Source organism: Lepisma saccharinum, chromosome 2, assembly GCF_977018435.1.
Source record: "Lepisma saccharinum chromosome 2, izLepSacc3.1, whole genome shotgun sequence".
NCBI lineage: Eukaryota > Metazoa > Arthropoda > Insecta > Zygentoma > Lepismatidae > Lepisma > Lepisma saccharinum.
In genome coordinates this window covers 82365738-82389617 of record NC_139230.1, presented here as the reverse complement: position 1 = coordinate 82389617, position 23880 = coordinate 82365738, and the positions used below count along the sequence as shown (strand labels likewise).

Genomic DNA, 23880 nt, shown 5'->3' with positions numbered 1-23880 from the left:
TTAGTGTTTTTTCTAAGATGAAGGGAAAGTTTGGATGAAACAGGATACATTGGAAAAAAAGGGAAATATTTCACCTTTAAAAGGGAAATTGTGACGACAACATTGGCTGCTCTCTGACATTGGCTACAACGCGGCCGCTTTCAAAAGACGTGAAGTGAGCTTATGTTCCAACCTGAACAAAGCAGTCTTTTTAATACCGATTTTATGTAACTGAATGGTGGTAGTCTGTGAACGTAGGAAAGAGCTTTAAAGAGAAGACTGACATCAGTAATGCCCTCATAAACAAATATAAGTAAAAATGCTTGAATTCTTGCATTATGGTGAGTTAGTTAAGTAATGGTAACTTTAAACAAACTGCTTTGTGCCCGTAATACAATTTTGAAAATGAAAACTGAGTATGAATTCACAAATGGAAAATGCCATTGCATATGAAACTAAGCCGTTGTGGTTTATCATGTATTGTATTAGTAATTCTTGAAAATACAAATATTTCAACCCAATAGCAAAAACAATTACATACAATTCGTGGGGTAAAACAAAATATAATGCTAGCACAAACTAATGTTAACCTATTCTTCGATTGAAACCCGGCAATTGTATGTTGCAAGCCTATCCACACTTTGATTCTTTATGGTTATACCATAAACATAACTTTTTTGAGAATACAATGCACTTTTTTAACACCTTTACTTTTACAGTGGGTTGAAATTGAGATATGGTCGATTAAAATGAGCGTGTACTAAAATTATTCACCATTTACAGTGACTTAATTTTATGCAGTGTGAGGTTCGATAGTTGTAATAAAAATCGTCCTGTGAAAGTACATAGGATGTAAAAGATAGGTGAATGAAACTAGTTTGGGCAATTTGCATCAACATATCCTTGAATTCGACTGTACATGGTTTAAATTACCCCAATATATCTTTGGGGGCGTGGTACTACTGAATGTTTTATGGTACTGTAGTAGGTTAAACTAAATAGAGTAGGAATTTTTGATAATGTTTTGAGTGGGTTAGGTCAGTTAGATTTGGTTGCTTTAATTTTTTCTAATTTCTTTTTCCTGTAGGGTATTGAACACAAAAAGCACGCAAAAACAGAACTTCACTCATAGATAAAGAATAAAAAGGACTACCTCAAAATCATCAAAGCTTCGGTAATAGTTTCGGAGCGATTTTACAATACAGGGAATTTCTCCATTTTGTTTGAAATTCGGCATACTCACTAATTTTGGCCCCCTAATCACGAATCTGCAGTCAAAATTTGGCGCTCACACGTGGAAATAGCAAAATAATCGAAATTAAGTTCTTATTTCCACACCCTCGATTTCCGAATTTCCCGCCGGTTCCGGGCTCCGCCCCTGGGGTAATCGACCTACCGCCCCCAACCGCTATCGCGGCCCCGCCTCCGCTCCGCTCCGCTCCGCTCCGGCTTCCCGCCTATATCTATAGACTCCCTGTTAAGGGCATGTTAGAAAGTGGCCGGATTCACCTGCCCCAAATAAGCGCCAAATTTTTACGTGAGCGCCAAATTTTAAGTGCAGATTCGTGATTAGGAGACCCAAATTAGTAAGTATCCGAAATTTCAAACGAATTGGAGAAATTCCCTGTATTGTTAAATTATACCATAGTTTCATACATTGGAGACACATTTCTTCATTTTTACAGAAGAAACTACGGTACTTGTTTACTATCCTTCGGACAGATTTCGTACATAGCCCCACGAACCATTTCCGGTAAGGTTAGGTTAGGTAGGGCCACACATAGGTTACAATAGTTAAAAATTGATTTCGAAAAAATATTCGTAGCCCCACACACCATTCTCGCATAGCCCCATGAACCATTGACGCATAGCCCCACAGGTGTCCGAAGGATAGTAAACATTTACCGAAACTACTTACAGAAATGAGTTTCTCAAAGGTTTACAACATTAGTCGAGGTATTTTCTTTCATCGTGGTATCTTTTTGACCGGGAAATGTCAGTGTTTCCAACACCTTTTTTTTTTTAACTATGCTTGCCTAACCTAACCTTATCGGAAATGGTTCGTGGGGCTACCCGTGCATAATGTACAATTTGCACACGTGACGAACATGATAGTAGGTATTTTTTTGGTGAAGAAGGTTGGAAACAATGATATTCGAAAACAAAAGAAGCGATATCGCACTGTTACGTGCGTTCGGTAGCACTTAGAAAAATGCATTATTTTAGTAGAAAAAGTGTTTGTTTTCATGTAAAATGCATAATGGCACCTTGAACTATGTTCCGCAATACACAATTGGTAAGTACAAACCATACGATACACAAAATATCCGATTTTAATGTGTCTCCGATCTATGAAACTGTTACCAAAGCTTCTATGATATTTTCATACTACTTTCTATTCCTGTGAATGCTTTTCTTTTTTCTGTACAGTGTGCAAAATCATCTAAAATATTGTAGGCAAGAGTTTTTTCTGAGTAGGGCCGAACTGTTTGTAAAAGATGCAACATATTTCAAATTGAAGCAAGATAATAGTACTGAAATAACATATTATGATGTACCTGTCACTAAATATATTTATTGGAACTACTGTATCTACTGATCCACCTGAACTTTTGGGAGCAGTGATGTTTCTCACATGTTTAGAACATTTGGAAGCATGAAATGTGCATATTTTTTTCTGAGGGGACAGCTATTGTGATGCTCTAGTAAAATACTACTTTCAAACTTACCATTGTTCCAATTGTATAATGATTTTTGCAAGTTGTAAAGGAAAATATTCAGATACTTAAATATCTAGGATAGAGAAAATACTTAGCTAAATATTTATAATACTGGAAATGATTGTGGATGGAAGTTTGAAGTTTGGGGAAACTAAATTGTATGGCCCAAGTTCCTTTGGTTTTTTGCGTATGCAATTTTAACATGGTTCGAATTTGATTTACTTCTGTTAATGCATACTGCTGAGTTTTAGTGAATACTTAAGATTTTGTTCAATATATGCTTTCGTAGTTAGGTTAGGCAGGCCAGGTTTGGTTCTCTTAACAGTAACATAAAATCACTAAATGCAGTCGCTTGTCAATGGAAAATACATTGTCCAAGGGAAGGGTGCATGCTTGCGTAAGGTAATTATTTCTTTTAACATAAATATTTTATTTTTGAAATCCAAACAATGCTCATTACTTTAAGGAAGGTTCAAATTCGTGTTACTATGATAGCCAAAATTCTACGATAATTAGTGTCTCTGCTAGGAGAATTTGAAGAAATCATTAAACAATCAGAACCCTTACCCTGTTTCAATTGTTTTATGATTTGTTTTCAAATTTGCGAAGCAGAAATAGTAATTATCGTCTGAGTTTGGCAATCATTTTCACACAAAATTTGAACCTTTCTTAAAGTAATGAGAACTATTTAGATTTCAAAAAAGGGATGCTTATGTTTAAAGAAAAACTTTAAAATTAGCTTACGCAAGCATGCGTGCTCCCCATGGACAAGGTATTCTCTGTTGATAGAAGCAAAAGGGATATTATTTTAATGCTAAGAGAACTAAACCTGACCTGCCTAACCTAACCCCAAAAGCATTTAGGGTTATTATGAAAATCCTAATGGAACTAAACCTGACCTTCCTAATATTATTTTAATGCTAAGACAACTAAACCTGACCTTCCTAACCTAATTACAAAAGAAAAAAAAAACATGCAGTAAGTAATCGCTAAAACTCGGTAATATGTGTTAACAGACGTAAATCGAAATCGAGCCTTGTAAAAATTGCATACATAGCATGATGAAATCTCGATAACACAAAAGGAACTTGGGCCGTAGATTGTGTAAGACCATGCTTGTAGATCACCACTGCCAAAAAGTTCCTCTCACATGTGCTTGAGTTTTTGTTTAATGTTCACTTTATGCATAGCTACAGTACTTGGAACCAGGCCTAGAGTTTATAAAGTGGAATCTGAACCACTATGGCTCTGTCCAAAAGGTGCAAAGTACATACTTGGAAGTGTGGTTTTGACGGAAGTGACGTCACCTATTACAGTTCGAAAGCGCCAAGAACAGAAGCACGCAAGTATGCAGCTCTCAGCACAGATGCTTGGTGACTAGGCCACGTGATATCCACACTCGTTGCTCATTTGTTTTGAATCGCAGAGATAGAAAGCCAGCAACACGGGTTAAATATGCGTTATGGGTCAGCAAATTGTTGGTTAAAGTTCTTCTAATGTGTGAAAATGTATGTGTACGAACATTTGAAAATGCTATGTGATTTCTATGGTTATAAACAAGTGTTTAAAATGTGAGGGAAAGAACGTGTCCTCAGTTCTATCTACTGATCGTATTTGGCGCTGCAGTCGAAGTACAATTCGAAAGACTTTCACTTCCAGTCCACGACTTGAAGACCGCACTCCAAGACCATACTCAGAGGATGCTCGCTTCAAGTACGGTCTTGCACCTTTGGGACATGGCCTTAGTGCCTCCAATTGGTATCAAACCTGGGACATCATGATTACAAGGTGATGATGTTACCACTATACCATTAGGGAGGCACTCTTCTTGCAAGAGAAATGTTGTATACACACGCAGAAGATGAAGGAAAGTGTGGGTTCAATACAAACAACCCTTACTTAAAAAGTATAAATAGTGATGAACCTGTAGAAACCTAATTATTGTGCTATGAACACCAAAATCTCATCTATGCTATACTCGCTAATCTATGCTCACCAAAGCATATAGAAATGGCATGAAAAAATTGTTCTGCACATGAAAGCCATGGATAATCACACAGGAAAGTGATATAATGTTGTCTGTTTTCTCTAATATTTTCTTCAATTGTATGCACCACAGACAGTTAGCTACTCCATGGATCATCATGCACATTTCCACATCCTTCATTGAAGTCACACCCATCTCCATACCATTGCATTAGTCATGGCATGTTCTCCATACATCTTACAGAGTTAACAAATTTAAGTTTGGTTTCATGTTCCTTGCATTCAAGAAACAGATTACAGACTGCTTTACACATGCAGCAGATTCCTCGATATTCTTTATCCACCATTGGTCATGCTGTATCCCGGAGGCACATGCAAATAAAATTGTTTATTTTCTTGGAAATGATTAGGCATGCTGTTCTAAGCTTCTCGGTAGCTTGTTTCCTCTTTGAATACAGATGACCACGATCTGAGCTTAGGAAGCTTTTTGTATCTCGGAGATACATAGTGACCGATTCTAGTCGGGTTAATGGTAGCACAGTTTGCTTGCAGAAAGGACTGTCAGGATCCGGAAAAACACTGAATTCATTTGTTCCATTCTCTGCACAGTGTAGTGAATGCAGGAATTATGATGATATCAGTGATAAGGGTCTGTTGGCGATTGTGATAATGTAGAAGATAGAGAAGGTGATTTGGAGACTGAACTAGAATGAACAACAGAGTGATGTATATAAATGTTTGTAAGGTGACATTAAATATCATATGTAGTGCTAAAAAAGTGGTTTTTAGATGTTTAAGAATCATTATATGTAAGACTAAAAAAATAAAATAATGTGAAAATTAAAAATTAATCATGGATATGCTAATAAAACTGTACCTGTATTTCACAGATATAGCACAACTGATCGTGTTACTTTTCCAGCTGTGACTTGTGAAGGGTTAAACAATACAAACACACATCATAATGTTTAAATGCTGGTTGAATGTCTGCAAATGGCATTCATGCCTTTCCAAAGACTCAACAAACTTGGCAAGCATGCATGCCATTGTGAGCCCAGCATAGCAGTGGCAATATTTCCAAGTAGAACTTATTATGTGGATAACCCTGGTACACTCATTACATGTATAATTTCAGCCTCTGCCATAATCAAGGAGTCCCACGTTCAATCCCCAGTGGAGGCACATTGTACAGTGGTTCAGATCCCACTTTAAATTATAGGCTCAGTCCCAATTAGCCTATCTGCGCATAAACAAGCAACATTTTTAATGTATAATTTCTCTTTCTAAGGTAAATCTACTTGTGACCACCTGACTTCACATTTCACACATAAGCTATTATTATTGAATTCGGGTTTTGACTAAATACTTGAACTATTGGCATTGGTATATTTTATATCACTTGTCTTCCCTTACAGATAGCAGCACCATGACAGCTGCATCTGGAGAAGGTCCCCGCACCAAACGGAATCTGCTGGGGTACTGGCTGCTGGGCCTTTGCAACAACTATGGATATGTTGTTATGCTGAGTGCTGCTCATGACATATTGAGTGCTGATTTTCACACTGGCGTATGTATATATTTGTGGATTGTGATGTTTTCATTCATCCTTCTTCTCCCAGTGTACAGGCTGATTCAAGAGCCCCATCCTGTAGGACAACTCAACTCCATTATTGTTACACATAAAGAAAATGCAAAAGAGGGAAAGTTGTTGGAATTATGTGGGTTTCAATCCAGTGTTGAGGATTTTTAATCTAGCATGAACCTTTGAGGTTGTACACTGGTATGAGCCTTGATGGGAGCTGAAAATACCATGTTGCCATCTTTATCCAAAATACCTTAACCATAATTTGAGGCAAAATAAGATGTGAAAATGTGACAAATGCAGGCCCCTCCCCATCCTACACTAATGAAAATTTGACTGTTCTGCCAGTCACAGACAGACAGACATCCATCAGTTTCTCCTTCAGTGCAGGAAACAACAGAGTTTACCATCCAAAAGTATAAAGTGCAATATTGCCAGATTTTCATTTGTACGTGTTTTCCCTTTTGTGTGGGTTGATGTGGACAGGTGGAGGAGACTGCACATGTCACGTGTTCACACTTTTTACTTTGCCTATGATTATCATCATCAGTTCATGATTCACATGGCATTTTCAGCTACCATTGAGTCTCATCTCAGGGTACAGCCTCAGCGGTGCATATGTCAATAATCCCAATGATATAAATTGAAACCCACCTAGTGTTAACAATTTTCCCCTGTTCCCATGTATTTTTCTATGTACACTAATAATGGAGTTGTCCTATGAAACTGGACTTTTGAATTACCCTGTGTATTATTGAACAGAAGAAGACACTTTATGTGACAAACAGAACTTGTATCACCTGAAAGTTATCTATATTGTAGTGTACATTGGCAGAAGATCCTTTTAATTGTACCATAAAAAAAATTATCAACCATCTTGCAAAGGGCATAGATCTTCCTTGATTAACATCAGTACCACTGAATACACAATTTCCTCTTTGATTCATTAGAGAATCCAATTTATTTCATGAGACATGTGAGAAAATTTGCTGTGAATACTGATTTCTTTTATGTAATATTTTATTCTACCAAGTATTTATGATTTTCTAAATCTTGGTATTGAGTATTTCTTCCCAAAGTGAATAATTTTGGCCCCATACATGCATGGAATTCCAAGTGGAATGGGATATGTATGAACTGACACTGAATGTCTCCACAGAACAGGATGGGGGAGGCATTTTGCTCAAATGCTAAAGGATAGAGGCACATTTCAGGACCTAAAACTGCATCTCAAAAATTTAAATTATTCACATCTAATTATATGGTCCAGGTGCAAGAAACCTGTTTCAGGGAATATGCACATGACACTTAAGGAGATTTCAGACCGAAGGAACAAGTAACATATGATGCATGTAGCTTGGGAACGAGCCAATCAACCGCAATATTTCACACCATAATGGCATGACAGGCTACACAAGCCTGCATTCCATTGGTGAAATCCTAAGTGACATGTGTTGCTTGTCGCTTCAGTGCAAATTCTAAGAGATTCCAAGAAAGCATTGACTGTTGGATTGGTAGACCCTCTGCCATAGTTTCGTGCTACAAGTTCCATGTGTGTGCGAGTCATGTTTGCAAGACAAGAATGTGAGATTTACAACAGGTAGTTCTCAGCTCCTGTTTAAAACTTAATGCCCACTAAGACAAGGAGAAATGCAGCAACAGAACTTCTGCTGTCTGCTTCTATTGTAATCAAATGGTGTAAAACCTACTACAGTGAAACACACGGAACCGAAGTGCAGAATTTCTGTGCCAGATGTCTGCAGGTTTCTAGGGTGGAAATTTTTCATTTGCCACATCTCCAAAAGCTCTCTTTTGTAATAACATGATGAGGAAGTGCGTATTACTCACTATTGAATACAAAATAAATACGTAAATAGTATCAAAACTTTTCAAACTTACGTGAGTGAGTATATGTTAATCTGGACGACGTTTCAGAGGTAAATACTTCCTCCTTCTTCAGGTCTAACTAGAAGTCTAGACACCAGCCTAGAGGGGTGGATACATTTCCTTAGAAAATGGGATAATGCCGGTTAAAATTACGCTAAGTTTGGTTTTCATGTCACCGCTGAAGTTTTGAGAGTTGTAGGGGAAGAATACGAATTCTCATTGGATTGGTGACGTTGTGGTTGAGGGGAATCAGTCCCGTGGGGGAGGAGGTAATCTCCAACTCTGCGCGTGTAGACCATTACCCAAGTGCTTCACCTTACTGCTGGACGGGAGTTACTCAGCTGCCATGTGGGCACCTGGTTTTTAGTCTTTTAGTTTTGAATATGAGTATTTTTTAGAATGTTTTACCTGGATAGGGATTTTTACGATTTTAATAACTAGGATTTTTAAGTGATTTTTTACCAATTCCTTCAACCATAATCCTATTTAACACTATTTCACGTGACACCATGTCTGGTGTCTAGAATTCTAGTTAGACCTGAAGAAGGAGGAAGTATTTACCTCTGAAACGTTGTCCGGATTAACATATACTCACTCACGTAAGTTTGAAAAGTTTTGATACTATTTACGTATTTATTTGTACTCTCTTGTAATTCCGCATGTCTTCGTTTAGCTCCAGGAAGTGTCATGCTCGGCCCCGCTACAGATGAGCATGGAAAATGTTCCGCATCGCAGCATGATGGCACAGTATATATACTGACTACCCATTGGAAAGGCACATGCAATTTTCTATTCAGAGGTTCGGGGTGGCTCGTTTCTGGCATCTCAGTGGGTGATAACCTTAACTTATCAAAACTGATTGGCTCTGATAGATATGAGATAGAAAAGGATAATTAGCAAATAACTGAAAAATTCCAGGATATGCTGAAAAAAGAGAATACCAATTTTATTAGCAGATTTCCTTTTTTGTTGCAGGGGGAGACTGTTAAAAATGTTACCAACAGTTCAAGAGACTGCAACCCTACCTCAACCGGTGCCATTCTGCTGGCTGATGTGATTCCATCTCTTACTATTAAGATGATAGCTCCTTTTCTCCCATTTCTAGTGCAGTAAGTATCTGACTGAAAATATGACATACATGTGTAAGGCAGATCTTTAAAAATATTAAAACAACCATGTAAAAACAATAACTACATTTGGAATGGCAAGCTGTAGCTACTCAGAAGATAAAAATTGAGGGAAGATGCAGATGGGTGGAAAGGCCATAGAAGAAGATAACATGTCTGAAGAACTGATTTAGGTTTAACAGTATAATAATAATATATAATAATAACCCGTGGTATAACAGCCTGTGAGGGCCAGTGCCTACCTACAGACTGCCAGCCTCACTCCCATCAGACGTGTTAGATCATCCAGTTTCGGGGTGACATGTGGTCAGTCGACCCAAGTCGTCATCGTAGGTTTTCTCTGAATGGGTTATGGTACATTTCCTCATCATGGTGGATGACCACTGGTCATACACTGGCTGAAATCTCAGAAAATTTGTTACACTACCTCCAAAAGATTTGAACTTGCACTTTCCCATCGCCCAAAGCTTGCACCTTAGAACTCATGGCCATGGTGCGGGACTTAACAGTATAGTAGAGGTTTCTATTTTAGAGAGATAAAAAAAATCTCTTTCTCAGTATATGGGGCATACAGGCAGATTGCGTATTTCAGTACAATATGAGATGAAATTTGGAAAGACTGTGAATTGAGAGTATTCTATAATTAGTAAAATTCAGGAGTTTTGTGAGAATGTTTGTTTGAGTGAATTTTCTTCACAAATGTCTACTGCAAAAGAAGGGGGAGAATATGTATTTTTTTTATAAGCACATATTTTGCAGGATCAAATTTATAAAACAATATGTGGGGCTATTTGTCATATTTTTAATTTGTGCAGATGGTTTCTTCATGATGGGAAAAGCACCAAAATCAGGTAACACTAAACAACACAATCATTTCAAGTCATTTGTATCATAATTGTTTTCTTCTTGCTTATTATATATGTATATATGCCAAGAAACATAACTTCTATGATCAAGTGTTTGCAAAAAATATGGTTGAGAATTTTTTACTTAAAATATTGTTCTTCTTTCTAGCATAAGGGTGCTAATAGTCATCATCCTAGGAGCTGCTGGATTTTTGCTTGTTGCGTTGTCATCTGCTCGATGGATTGCTATTTGTGGTGTAGTTTGCACGTCATTGGGTTCTGGTTTGGGAGAAGGCACCTTTTTATCTTACTCAGCCTTTTTTGAAAGGTGATTATTTTTTAATAATTCATATATTTCACATGATATTTATGTACAATGTAATTTGTTTCGCTATCTGAAAATAAGTTATTCATATTTAAGCTATTGGTTCAGTCTCCTTTGCTATAAAAATCAGCTAATTGTACGAGGCAATTCGGAAAAAAAACTCTGTTTGCGCATGTGCGTGAAATAGCTCGGGATAGTGACGTCAGTCTTGTGGCACTGCGCAGTAGTTCAGCAGGCAGTGAGAAGTGAAAGGAGAAGGCTGTGTTTCAGTTGACTCGTCCTCTACAATAATTGAAAATGAATGCTACAATAGAAAATCCCGCCAAATGTGAAGTTCGTGCAGTAATACGATTTCTGTGTGTGAAAAAACTTTCGGCAGTGCGATTCATCGCAAACTGTGCAATGTTTATGGACCAAACATGATGAGTAAAGGTGTCATACAACGATGAAGATGGACGAACTGACGTGCATGATGTGGCAAGATGTGGGCGCCCATCTGTAGTGAGCAATGAAATTGACAAGCGTCGGGGGATGCTGACTTCTGGTGTGGTGTTGGTTGACAATAATGCTCACCTGCACACCGATGGACACACACAAGAACATTTGGAGCAGTTCCCTTGGGATGTTTATGATAATCCTCCCTATAGCCCAGATTTGGCACCGAACAAATACATACAACATTGTTCCAGCTAATTACACACGTGTCCACAACATTAACAGAGTTGAGTCACCCAATTGTTCTTCAGGCACATGAAACAGTGGCTTGTGTCGCACCGCTTCAACAAGGACAATGCGCTGCACGGTGCTGTTAGAGGGTGGCTTCATTCCCAGGCGAGAAATTTTTTTGCAGAAGGAATTTCAAACCTTGTAAAATGTTTGAATGGTGATTAAGTCGAAAAGTAATGTAATGTTGTACTTTTCTAATGTGTATAATAAAAGTTCTGTATCTGTTGAGTGTCTGTCATTGATAACCAAACGGAGTTTTTTTTCCGAATTGCCCTCGTATCTCAGATGAATTAAGTTTCCATATAACAGACAAAACTTCTTTACAGGGCAGTAGAAGATGAAACAATGTCATTGTTTGTGTAATAATTGATCAGCTTTTGAAGTATCCTATATTCAATTAATATTCCAAATGCCAGTCTTTTTTAACTATGTGGAAATTCACAATACATTATGGGTTAAGTCTTATGTTTGATTTCTTTGTGTGGCTATTGTTCAGTCCTATTTAGAACAGATCTAATTCAGATTATTCTCCGTGCAAAATAAAGACCTTAATACCATACATTATAGCTTTATAACTTCCATTTCATCATGTTCTGGAAGTACTTTTATTGTGATCAAATCATATTACTTTCACATTGATTTAATTTATTAAGATATAATTGCTTTTTTCCTGAAATTAGAAATGTCATTTCCACGTGGTCATCTGGGACTGGTGGTGCAGGCATAGCAGGCGCTGTGTCCTATGCATGGCTTACGGCTGGAGGAATTTCACCAAGGAATTCATTGCTGCTCATGCTATCTGTTCAAGTTCTGATGGCGTTGACGTAAGTGGATACTTTTTTAAAAACATTTCCATTTGGTATGCTTATATGGTTTGTTATGTAATTTGCATCTTACTTCCCTCATCCACAATCCCTCCCACTCACTCTGCAATGAAAGTTTGCACAGGTCTCAACTTAAACATATTATTCCCTCACAATGAAGGCTAGATGCACTTACTAATTTTGATGCTGCCATCTTTAAACTTATTTGCATAGGTAGTATGATTTGATTAATATGGCTCTGATTGCACATGCATGTTTTGTGCAAAGCCCTTTTGATGGTACAGTCACCGACACTGCTGGGTTGTAACGATTCCATATAAAGTCCATGTATTCATTACAACCCAGCAGGGTCCATGACTGTACAACATTCTAGGTCTACAGAAATCTCTTTGATTAACTTGCTTCAACTGCTGTTCATGTAGAATTTTGTGTATACATAAACATAGTAACATATTTTTGTAGTAAGATATCAATATCAAAGTCCATAAATAATATTTCACTTGCCTCACCCCCACACCCCCTATATGCCTTCATGGCATGGTGCTAAGCACAGGGGAGCACTTTACCTTTTTACCTTTTACCTTGCCTCATGTATTTATTTTATTATTAACCTGATCCAAATTTGCACCATTATGAAGCTAGTTCTTTACGAATGCCTTAAAATACATGGGTAGGAGATTTAATAGTGGTGACTATTCATTTACAAATGATTCAAAAGAGATGCCTCTGTGAAACTTTTTTTACAGCCCTTTGATGTAGTCACCAGCATTGTGTCCAATTGTTGCCAGTGATTTCACCTTAGGGATCAAATCAAAGTCACAGGGGCTTAAGTTCTGGGTGTATGGTGGATGGTAGAGCACCTGCCATCCTCATCGAGACAACAAATCAGCACAGGTTGGCCTACATGCACCCGAGCTTGTCCTGCATAATGAAGAGAGGATTTTTGCAGCAGAATATATCGCCTCTTCTTTCGCAATGCAGGTTGCAGATGTAGATTCCTCGCATGCCTCTTGAAGACCATGATGACACTGTTGTTCTGTATGACAGCGGGCACATTCAATGTTTATTCAACTCTGCTCTTCCTGCTTTGGAAACATTGTTGTGACTGCACAACTTTAGATATCAACTCCAAAGATACTCTATTCCTCTCATTAGTGTGCATGCACCTAGTGTTGAAGGGAAGAGTCCATTTTCTGGGAGGTAGTTTAGGTATCAAACTAATGTGTGGTATAAGCGAGAAGCATTCCGTTTCATGATGTATATAAAACAGTGTTGCCACTATTAAATCTCCAACCTACGTATTAACTGTTATCTTCTGAATGTTAGTTTAAAAAGATTTGACAATCCTGAACAACATAGTATCCTGAACAACATATGACTGGCTTTGCCTGATGTTTTGCTGCTGCTTTTTGACATGTGTGGAATTGTCTTTCTGTGCTATCACTAGAGGATGTGTTGCCCTTGAAACACTGATATGTTGACAGTGCCTAGTTTCTCCCAGCATGGAGCTGTATATTACCTCATAATATGGCAAACATAGGGGATGCACTTCGTAGAAATTTCAGCCAATCATTCTAACAAGCAAGTAATTATTTTTATCAATGCTGAGTGCAATCAGCTCCTCAATAGCATAGCGGTGGTTATCCTGAGGCCACAACATTAACCACTAAATATCACCCATTAAACCAGGTTTGATATCCATAGAAGAACATAGAGGTTTAGTTCCCACTTTAACTGTAGGTTCATCCCCAATTAACCTATTTGAGCATTAACTCAACTTGAAACAAACTTTTTAAAACACTAACCTTCGTGAAGTATAATCAACACTAAATGCGTAAAATTATCTGCATAAAAAATGGCCATTACTTCAGTGGAGGTATTAGAAGCTCTATTAAGCATTGTTTTCAGAATTCTACCCTAATCTGTTCACTATTCATGACTTCTATCATGATGATGCAAAAGTTTCCTGGAAAACCTGCATTTTTGGTGTTTTTTTTAGGTGGGGTTTTCTAAAAAATGTGCTCAGTCCACAGAGGTCCTTAATGGATATTTACTGAAAAGCACAATAAAAGGCCTTGCAGGAAAAATATATTATTTTGTTAATATTATCCCTACAAGTGAATTTTTTTTGGTGCTAGACTTTGTTCAGTATTTCAACATTTTCTTACACTGCAACTTAACTTCATCTTTTATATTCTTTCTGTCCATAGATTTTGGTGCTTGCTTAAGCATCCAGAAGGACAAGGCGCATGTTGTCCAAAGGCTGCCAGTAAAAGTACATCTGCAGTGCGCCCTGAATCTGCCATCAGTGCTGCCGTTAGCACTGTTGCTAGTGCTACTACTCACCTGACCATTGAAACCGAATCTTCCAGCAAGGAAATTTATCTTGAAATTCCCATTGGAGCGAGCGTTGAAATTAAAACTGATATGCCCAGCGATGTGGAGACATCAACCGTACCCACACCACCAGACAGTCCACCAGGCACTCCTCCATCCGAAAGTGCTGATTTGAGTAGAAATATATTTTCTGAGTTTGTGGACAAACTTAAATCTGTGCCAGCACTATTTAATTACATGCTTGCTCTGGGAACAGTCTTCTTGTTTGAATATTTCATCAACCAGGGATTGGTAAGTTGCCTTCAAAATGTGTTTATATTATAGATTAATATAAATTATCATAATTATTTTTCATGTAATTCATGTACTCTACTTTTGTTTTGATACATGGTTTCTTTTCGTATGGCAAAGTCAGGGGACCTCCCCAATGGTTTAGTGTTAAAGCCATAATCTTGTAATCAAGAGGTCCTAGGTTTGATACCCAGAGGAGGCACATAGTGGTTCAGATCCCACTCTAAACTGTAGGTCTTGTCCCAATTAGCCTATATGTGCATAAAGTGGACTTAAAACAAAAATTCAAACTAAGGCAAAATCTATTACAGTCACCTGGAAAATCTTGATAAAATAATGTTAAATCACAAACTCGATGAGTCCTTTCCTATTTCTGCTTGGAATATGACAAATAGAAAATTAGAGGTTCTCTTATTGTGACTGCATCTCATGATCACATTTTTCTGTGTGTATTTTGCTGAACATCAGTGGGAGTTTTTGTAATACCATAACAGATGAAGGCAAAAGAGGATCAGGCAACTGCCTCTTCTGCTGGCCGCAAACTCCACTGTCATTGAGACAGCACAGTAATTTTTAAATAATTCAGTGAGGAAAGAAAGGTGTAGATTGGTTGGTATGATGTGTGTGATTAAAAATGTAATGATGCAAATGGCATTATGAAAATTCTCAAGATATCACCATCCTTGCAAATTCAATGTATGATCAGGAGACACTTATTTGACCAAAATTATATTTTAGCTTTTTTTCTAGTTTTTCTGCGTTTCATTCTCTAATTTATTTTATGTTGATTCCTCTACACTTGTTAAATTTACTTTACAAACCTGTTATCTGTGACGATGTATTTTTCATGTTTTATATTTTTATTTTCTTTATTTCTTCCTTCATTTAGTTTGAACTGATCTACTTTGATAACACTTCGATAAGCCACCAAGAACAATACAGATGGTTTCAAGTTGTATACCAGATTGGAGTCTTTTTGTCTCGATCATCAGTTAATTGTTGCACTATTGACCGTCTGTGGGTGTTGTCAGTATGGCAGGTAATTATGTCATGTGCCTACTCTAAAATGTTACATGATAATTGTTGTTATCATCTTTGACAAATGGAAATAATAATTTAATTCATTATATATGTGTTAGACTGTTTCATTCATGTTTCCATTTAACATTTGAAAGCCAGCATCTCCTGTAGTTATAGCCCATAGCAGTGATATATTTTATGGATAGTATATTTTGCCACCTGCCTGTGAAGCAGAGTGGTTAGCACAGGGAGCTACGTTGCCAGAGATCCTGAGTTCGAATCCTGGCCTGGGCATCCTTTGTTAGTGTCTGTTCATCAATTTCATCATATGATGACTCATCTACATCATCGTGATTAGTCAAAAGTGGCACTAAATAACAAAAATCAAATGAAATGTTTATTTTGCCACCTTGATGACACATTGAGTAGCTACTTGACTCAAAATCTTGCCACCTAACATTCAATGTTCAGATCTTGTGAGCATCCTTTCATCAAGTTTGTCTAATCATGATTCATTATCATTATCATGAAAGCCTAGAGAGGCAGAGAAGAATCTTATCTGTGCAGCAACATATTGTACTCATTTCTTTGTTAATCCAATCTTGAATGCTCTCTGTTTGATCGTGGAGGCTGTTAGCTCCACAGTAAAAGAATAAGACTATTCAGGGCATCCCGATGGCGCAGTGGTAGCGTCGTCACCTTGTAATGAAGGGGTCCCAGGTTTGATACCTGGTGGAGGCACATAGTGGTTCGGATCCCACTTTGAACTGTAGATCCAGTCTCGATTAACCTTACTGTTCATAAAGTGGACTTAAAACATCAAATCAATAAAAAAAGACTATTCTTTGCATGTGACAGGTTAATATAATGAAATTCTTAATATGTAGCATTGTAAAGCTTGCCACAAGTTCATCCTCAAGTGAGATTGTTGACCTCCAGGGCAGAGTGGTTAGAACAGTACAATGTTGCCAGGGGTCGTAGGATTGAATCCTGGTCTGGGTGTGGACGTTCTTTGTGAGTGTCCCTTATTCAGTTTCATCGTATCGTCACTCATCCTCATCTTCACAATTAGCTCAAAGTGGCAGAAAAACAAAGTAAAATAAACTAAATCATTCAAGTGAGATCAGTTGCATCATTAATGTCAATAATAATAATGTGGTGGAAGGTCAGCTTTAAGCAATTTGTAGAATGTACTATATCTGTAAGTTTCTAAATAATCTATATTTTTTTTTCAGGCAATAAATGTCTGCATTTTTACGTTGCAAGTGATTTATAAATACATCCCAGTGATATGGATTGTTTTTGGTTTAGTCCTGTGGGAAGGCCTGCTCGGAGGAGCTGCGTATGTTAACACGTACAACAAAATTTTGTATAGTGTAAGTATATAACACCAGCTACTTTGAACTTGAATAAATAATAAATTGAAACCTTTGTAGTTATGGTAGTCACATATAATTGAAAGTAAGATTTTAGTTTCATTAGTTATGTACAGGAACCAGGAAACATTACAAGTTCTAAATTAACAAAAAGTAACAAGCAAAGAGAGACTAACTAACTAACTAACTAATTCTCTAGCCTTCTTAAACCCGAAGGTTCATGGCTGCAGCAACACAGGCCTTCCATCTGTCCCTATCTTGAGCAAGATCTATATACTCTTTTCCATCCCTACCGATTTCCCTTAGGTCCATCTCGACGTTGTCCCTCCATCTTCGTCTTGGCCTTCCTACTGGTCTCTTACCATCAGGTTTCCCAACAAGAATCCTGAAAACTCCTCTTTTCTCTCCCATTCGTGCCACATGGCCTGCCCACCTAAGTCTTCTTGATTTAATTATTCTAATAATGTCTGGACATGAATACAAATTATGTAGTTCTAAATTATGTAACCTTCTCCACTCACCTGTCTCCTCATCCCTTTTAGGTCCAAATATTTTCCTAAGGATCCTATTTTCAAATACTCTCAATTTATGTTCCTCTTTCAATGTAAGGGACCAAGTTTCACACCCATATAATACTACAGGCAAAATTACGGTTTTGTATATTTTAACTTTTAGATTCTTAGATATTAAACGAGAAGACAAAAGTTTATGAAGAGAGAAGTAACATGCATTTCCTGAATTAAGCCTACTTTTTATTTCCTCTTTAATATAATTTTCATTTGTTAATATTACTCCTAAGTATTTGAATTTGGAAACTGTTTCAAACGAGTTGTTATCAATAATTAGATTTTGATTATTACCTAACACTTGGTTTCGGCCTGTAAGCATATATTTAGTTTTCTCTTTAGCAGTTTTGAAAAATATTTTAGCATTATTCTTAATTGTATTCACATCATCCCCCAGTAAGTCTACATCATCTGCATATGCTAACAACCGAGTCACACCATTTAATTTTAGTCCTTCTTTAGTTTCTTTTACCTTCCTTACAGCATATTCCAAGGCAAAATTAAAGAGCAATGGAGATAATGCATCTCCTTGTTTTAACCCATCATGAATTGTAAATTTGTCAGACATATTAATACCCACACGAATTTTACTTTCTGTTTCACTGGTGCATATTTTTATCATACTAACAAGGTTCTTAGGTATTCCAAACTCTACTAATATATTATATAATTTCTCTCTTTTGACCGAATCATATGCTTTTTTGAAATCAATGAATAGCTGATGGACATTTTGATTATATTCCCACTTTTTTCAAGTGTCTGTCTGATGTGAAAAATTTGATCTGTAGTTGATCTGTTGCGTTTAAATCCACATTGATAATCACCTATAATTTCATTAGCATATGGGGTTAGTCTTGTTAAAAGAATGTTAGATAATATTTTATATGTTGTTGAGAGTAGAGAAATTCCACGGTAATTATTGCAGTTCATTTTATCACCTTTTTTAAACACAGGAACAATTATGGATTCTTTCCACTGTTGAGGGATTTCTTCTTTATTCCATATTAAACAAATTAATTTATGAATTTGACAAATTAATGAATTTCCACCATATTTAATTAACTCAGCTGGTATTAAATCAATGCCAGGTGCTTTGTTATTCTTTAGCCTTTTAATAGCATCTTTAACTTCAGTCAAGTTAGGTTCTGGGACTAAAGGTTCTGCTGTGTGTACTTCATTCACTTCTGATTTATCTCCTACATGGACATTTAAAAGGTCATTAAAGTAGTTCTTCCATCTATTTAGAATATCGCTTGGGTCAGCTAGAAAATCACCGTCTTTATCTTTTATCAAGTTTACTTTAGGTTGCACCCCCTTTCTAAACTCATTTACACCTTTATATAAATCTCTGATATTTTTATTTTTGCTGTTTGTTTCAATTTCGTTAATTTTGCTTTTCAAGTAATCTCTTTTTTTTACTTCTAAACGTGCGGTTAACTTCTCGCTTTATTCTATTATAATTGTGTAGATTTGTATCATCAGAGTTATTTAACCACCTAAGTCTAGCCTGATTTCTTATTTCTATTAGATTATGAGATTCATTATCAAACCATGGCTTACTTTTTCTCGGTTTATGGTATCCTATAGTTTCTTTAGCTGCTGATTCTATTGCATTACGTATGTGCTCCCAATTCTTATTTACGTCTGTTTCATTTATATTTTCATCATCATTTAAATCCTGCAAAACATCAAATCTATTTGACAGTTTAATTTGGTAATCTTTCTTAATTCTTTCATCAGTAAACTTTCCTGTATCAAATTTTAGAACTTTTACATTTTGTTGCTTATGATTTATCATTGAGAGTCTTTCTCTTAATTTAGCAATTACTAAATAATGGTCACTGGCACAGTCAGCACCTCTATGTGTACGAACGTCAATTATACTAGTATGCCTTCTCTTATCAATGAGAATATGATCTATCTGATTATGAGTTTTACCATCTGGAGAAGACCAGGTATATTTATGGATATCTTTATGTTTAAAAGTGGTACTTTTCACAATTAAATTCTTTGAGGTTGCAAAAGTAATCAATCTTATACCATTATCATTACTTAATTCATGAAGACTTTCTTTACCAATCGTGGGTTTAAATGTCTCTTCTTTCCCAATCTGTGCATTACAGTCACCTAACAGAATTTTCATATCATATTGAGAAAATTTATCAAAGACCTGTTCTAACTCTGTATAAAAATCATCTTTAGTATTATCATCTTTATCTTCCGTTGGTGCATGTATGTTTATTAAAATAATTTTACACCACCTACCCTGTAAAACTGCATATGATATCCTATCATTAATAAATTCTATTGTTTTAAGAGCCGAGATAATTCTATTATTTATGAAAAAGCCTGTTCCAAAATTATGATTTTCAGTACCACCATAGAAAAAAGTATAATTTTTAGTTTTACAATTCCCTTCTCCTGGCCACCTAACTTCCTGGACAGCTACTACATCTACAATCAAAGAGAGAAGAATTGTAAATTAAGCAAATTGGGATTTTCTAAAAACTTGGAACATATCACACATTTTCCAAGTGGGAACAAAATACATCTTAAATTCTGCATTTGATTCTTATTTAACTCATAACATAAGGTTTACTGCATCTTTTTTAAATATTGTTGATGTAGCATAACTGCTTTTGATAAATGCAAATCCTCCTGTTATGACTGATGTAGCTATTGTGCTGGACTATGAAACTTCAAGGAAACTGGAAATTTTAACTGAAGATCTGAATTATTTTAAGATCATATTGGACCCATTGAAAATGCCACATAGCATGCCTTTGTTCTCACTATGTCTTTTATTGTTCATTTTTCCTTTCACAATTAACTGAAGAGAGAGGGAAGGGGGATATATTTTCTACTTGTCCCCAAAGGAAATTTTTTTAAAAAAAATAGTAGTTTTTTGCAGGGGCAGAAATTTGCAAGGGAGCTTTTTCCAAATATATTCCTGTGAATTCAAGAGACCAACCAGTCTTTAACACGGCAATATCTTATGTAATGGAAATGTAAGAATATATAGTATGAAATTAATTAACAATCAATTTATGTTGTAAATTGTAAGTACGTGTTCCTGTGTTAGCTTGCCATCACTAAAATAAATAAAATTAAAATAATTATAAATACATAGAGGCACATATTTTTGGAAAATAAAAAAGTAAAATTTCGGTACAAAAACAGAGTCAATTTCAGGGTCAAAAATGGTAAATAAAATAAAGTTCTGGTGTTTTAGTGGTGAAAAATCGGATCAAAAGCAGTATGCAAAAATGAGATTTTGGTTTGAAAATTGTGAATATAATCCTAAATTTGCACTGTACTTATTACACAAAATAAACATATCCCTTCTAATAGTACATTTATGTAGTTAACAGATTATTAAGTTTATTCGTGTATAAAGGGGTCATTTTTGCTTCTCAAATATTTACAGCAAAATTAATAAATTCTCCGTGAATTGCATAACTTGCTGGATAATTCAAACTTCAGAAAGTGTTGCGTCGGTAAATAAACACTAAATTTCGTTTTAAGAATCTATTTCGCATTTTGTAGTTCATTTCGTGACAAAACAAGGCAAGAAAATGCACCTTGCACCTTCCAGAAACATGAAAAATTATCATTTCAATGTGTTATTTCATATTTCGTGTTTTAATCAAAAACTAAATATGCATGCCTCTATAAATACATAAATATGAAAAAAAAATATCAAGTAAATTGGAATTATGATGTAGTGGTAATGCTGAAGCCTTGTAATCAAGGTGTCCTGGATTTGATCCCCATTGGAGGCACATTGCATAGTGGTTCGGACACCACTTTAAACTGTGGATCCAGCCTTGTTGAGCCTTTCTGAGCATGTGGACTTGAAACAAACAAACTTTGACTAAACTGTTTTGGTCTTCATTTACAGAATACACCAAGGTTAACATATGTTCTCTCTTCTCCAAATAATTCTTCTTAGATAATAAAAGGGTCAACCAGGTGGATTTTCTTTTCAGAGTAAAAATACCTGGGTTTTCTTACAAACCCTTAACAAAAATTTAAAATGTTAAAAATAAGCATAACAAGTCACAACATGCTCACTGGATGTCATGGTACTGTATTTCAAACTTGAATACAATCATCACTAAATTTAATTCTCAGATATCGTTAATAGTGACCAATAATTCAATATCAGAAACCTGCACAAACCATCTCTCATGTTGCTTCGTCTCAGATTCAAACTTATGTCTACTACATTGATTTAAACACGGCATCATGTGGCATGCAGTTGATTTCGTGTACTTTGTTATTGCATTATATAGTAGAAAGTTGTTATAAAAAAGATGTAATAAAGTATGAACAAACATCTTCGATGTAGAAATGTTCTTCTTTTTACTTCACAAAATTAAGCAGATTGATGGGTGACAAAGAACACGACAAGCTGCGCATGTCACTTGCATGCCTCGGTGAAGTTTTCTCAATACTGTGCATTGTGTCATCTTGGCCTGTTGTTCACACATGCATGATAAAGGTTTTGCTTTTTGACTAAAGAGGCCTTTCTCACTTCAGTTACACAATGAAGGTGTGTAATTAATCCCAGAGTCACTGGTTGTGTCACCTATCACCTGCTGCTTTGGTCTGAAAGCTCCCTTAAATACATGCACCATGGAAGAATCACTGAGCAAAATTGACTCAAGGTTGTTGCAAGCCAGGCATGCACAGAAATTATGACCAACAAATTGGTTCATATGAATTCCTTCAGAAGTAATTTATATCTGGTTAATGGTCCCCTGAAGTGCAAGGCCTTGGGTGAGTGCCTAAGTCATCCCTCTCTAGGGATACATAACTGTAGGACAAGTAACATAGATGCTCATAAACCCTCAATCAAATATAGAACACACACCACTTCAGAATGGCAGTGTCATGAAGATATAGTGTGAGCAAAATTGATGGTTTTTTTCTCTTTTCTAGATTCCAGAAGACCAGAGGGAATTCTCTATGGGAATAACCTGTGTTGCAGATGCTATTGGAATTACCTTGGCAGGAGTGCTTTCTATCCCAGTTCATAACATATTGTGTGCCCTGCCAGAGCCTCAATAAAGAACAAAATTTCTGAAAAGTGGCAGTTACGAATCATTGTATTATCAATACTAAGATTTGTTCAGTGTTTAATGTTGTTCAATATTCTTAAATTTTTTTTTAAAGTGTTCATGTGGTCAACCACCTAAGATTTTAAATTTGTGTTGTCTATATGTAGTTAGTCCAGATTTCTTGTTTCTAAAATATTAAAGGACAGTTCTGAGAGTTTTTCTAAATATTTTGAAACAATGACTCTTTAACTATCACATGTTTATTTTAATTATTGATCTGTAAGTGCTAGATGCATGAAATTTTTTTATTAGATACAGATATCAACAGAAATTGTTGTCAGGTGATACAATTACTTTTTTGGATTTGTTTGACTTATGTATATTAAATAACATTCATGTTTCCTGAATGATATTAAGTATTATGGGAGATTTCAAGTGTGATATTTATGAATGAAACCAAAGAAACATTGTGATACTAGTGATATAAGATTTTAGAAGTGAAAAACTGTTCAAATAAATCTAGTCTGTTACATACACACACATTATTTGGCTGGTACTGGCATATCTCATTCCATGTCCAGAAAAGTTATTGAGTGGTACTTATCATATTTTTCTTAAAGCCTTTCTATCAGCATTTTAAGTACTGGCAGAAAATTAATGTCGAAAGTTGAAAGTGTATTTGTTAATAGTTAAGAAGTTTTTCTTATCCAAACTCTTCATGTTAAATCATAAAAGTTTCATTTGTATCAAAGAAAATGTAAGTCATATTATTAACATGTGATAATAACTAATATGGTTTTGTGTTGAAGCAAAATTGTTGTTCAGATGAATCTTATTAAAATTTATTATTTCGATAAATTTGTTCCTGTTTCATTCTTGTTCAATCCACACACAGTTGTGTTCCATTACATTGCTACATAATAAATGTGTTGTAGGGCCAAATAGAGTAATGATCTATGAAACAGGAGTTTCTATGTTCAGCTGCCATCACCCTTTAAATTGCTTCTGATTATTGTGGTGATGGAATGGGGATTTCTAAAAGTGGACTTTTAAATGTGAAAACACTTGGTTTATCATAGGCAAGGAAAATTGTAATGACATTAAGTAGGTAAGTGGCATGAATGACAGTACGTACAGTGCAAAAACAGTAAGTTCACATGTTGAAACTTTACTTTACTGTGTGTGTGTGTGCAATCATTTACACCAAGTATCATAAAAAAATATAA

General features: G+C 35.9%; 1 protein-coding gene across 1 annotated transcript; it reads left to right on the top strand.

Annotated features, from left to right (window-relative positions):
* Positions 1 to 154: 154 nt before the first annotated feature.
* On the top strand, positions 155 to 23471 carry LOC145984455 (battenin-like). The gene is made up of 9 exons (XM_083118116.1): positions 155 to 320; positions 6101 to 6252; positions 9130 to 9263; positions 10296 to 10454; positions 11858 to 12001; positions 14212 to 14629; positions 15519 to 15668; positions 16885 to 17025; positions 22536 to 23471. The coding sequence occupies exons 1-9, from the start codon at positions 299 to 301 to the stop codon at positions 22662 to 22664; spliced, it is 1449 nt and encodes a 482-aa protein (XP_082974242.1). The 5' UTR covers positions 155 to 298; the 3' UTR covers positions 22665 to 23471.
* Positions 23472 to 23880: the final 409 nt, after the last annotated feature.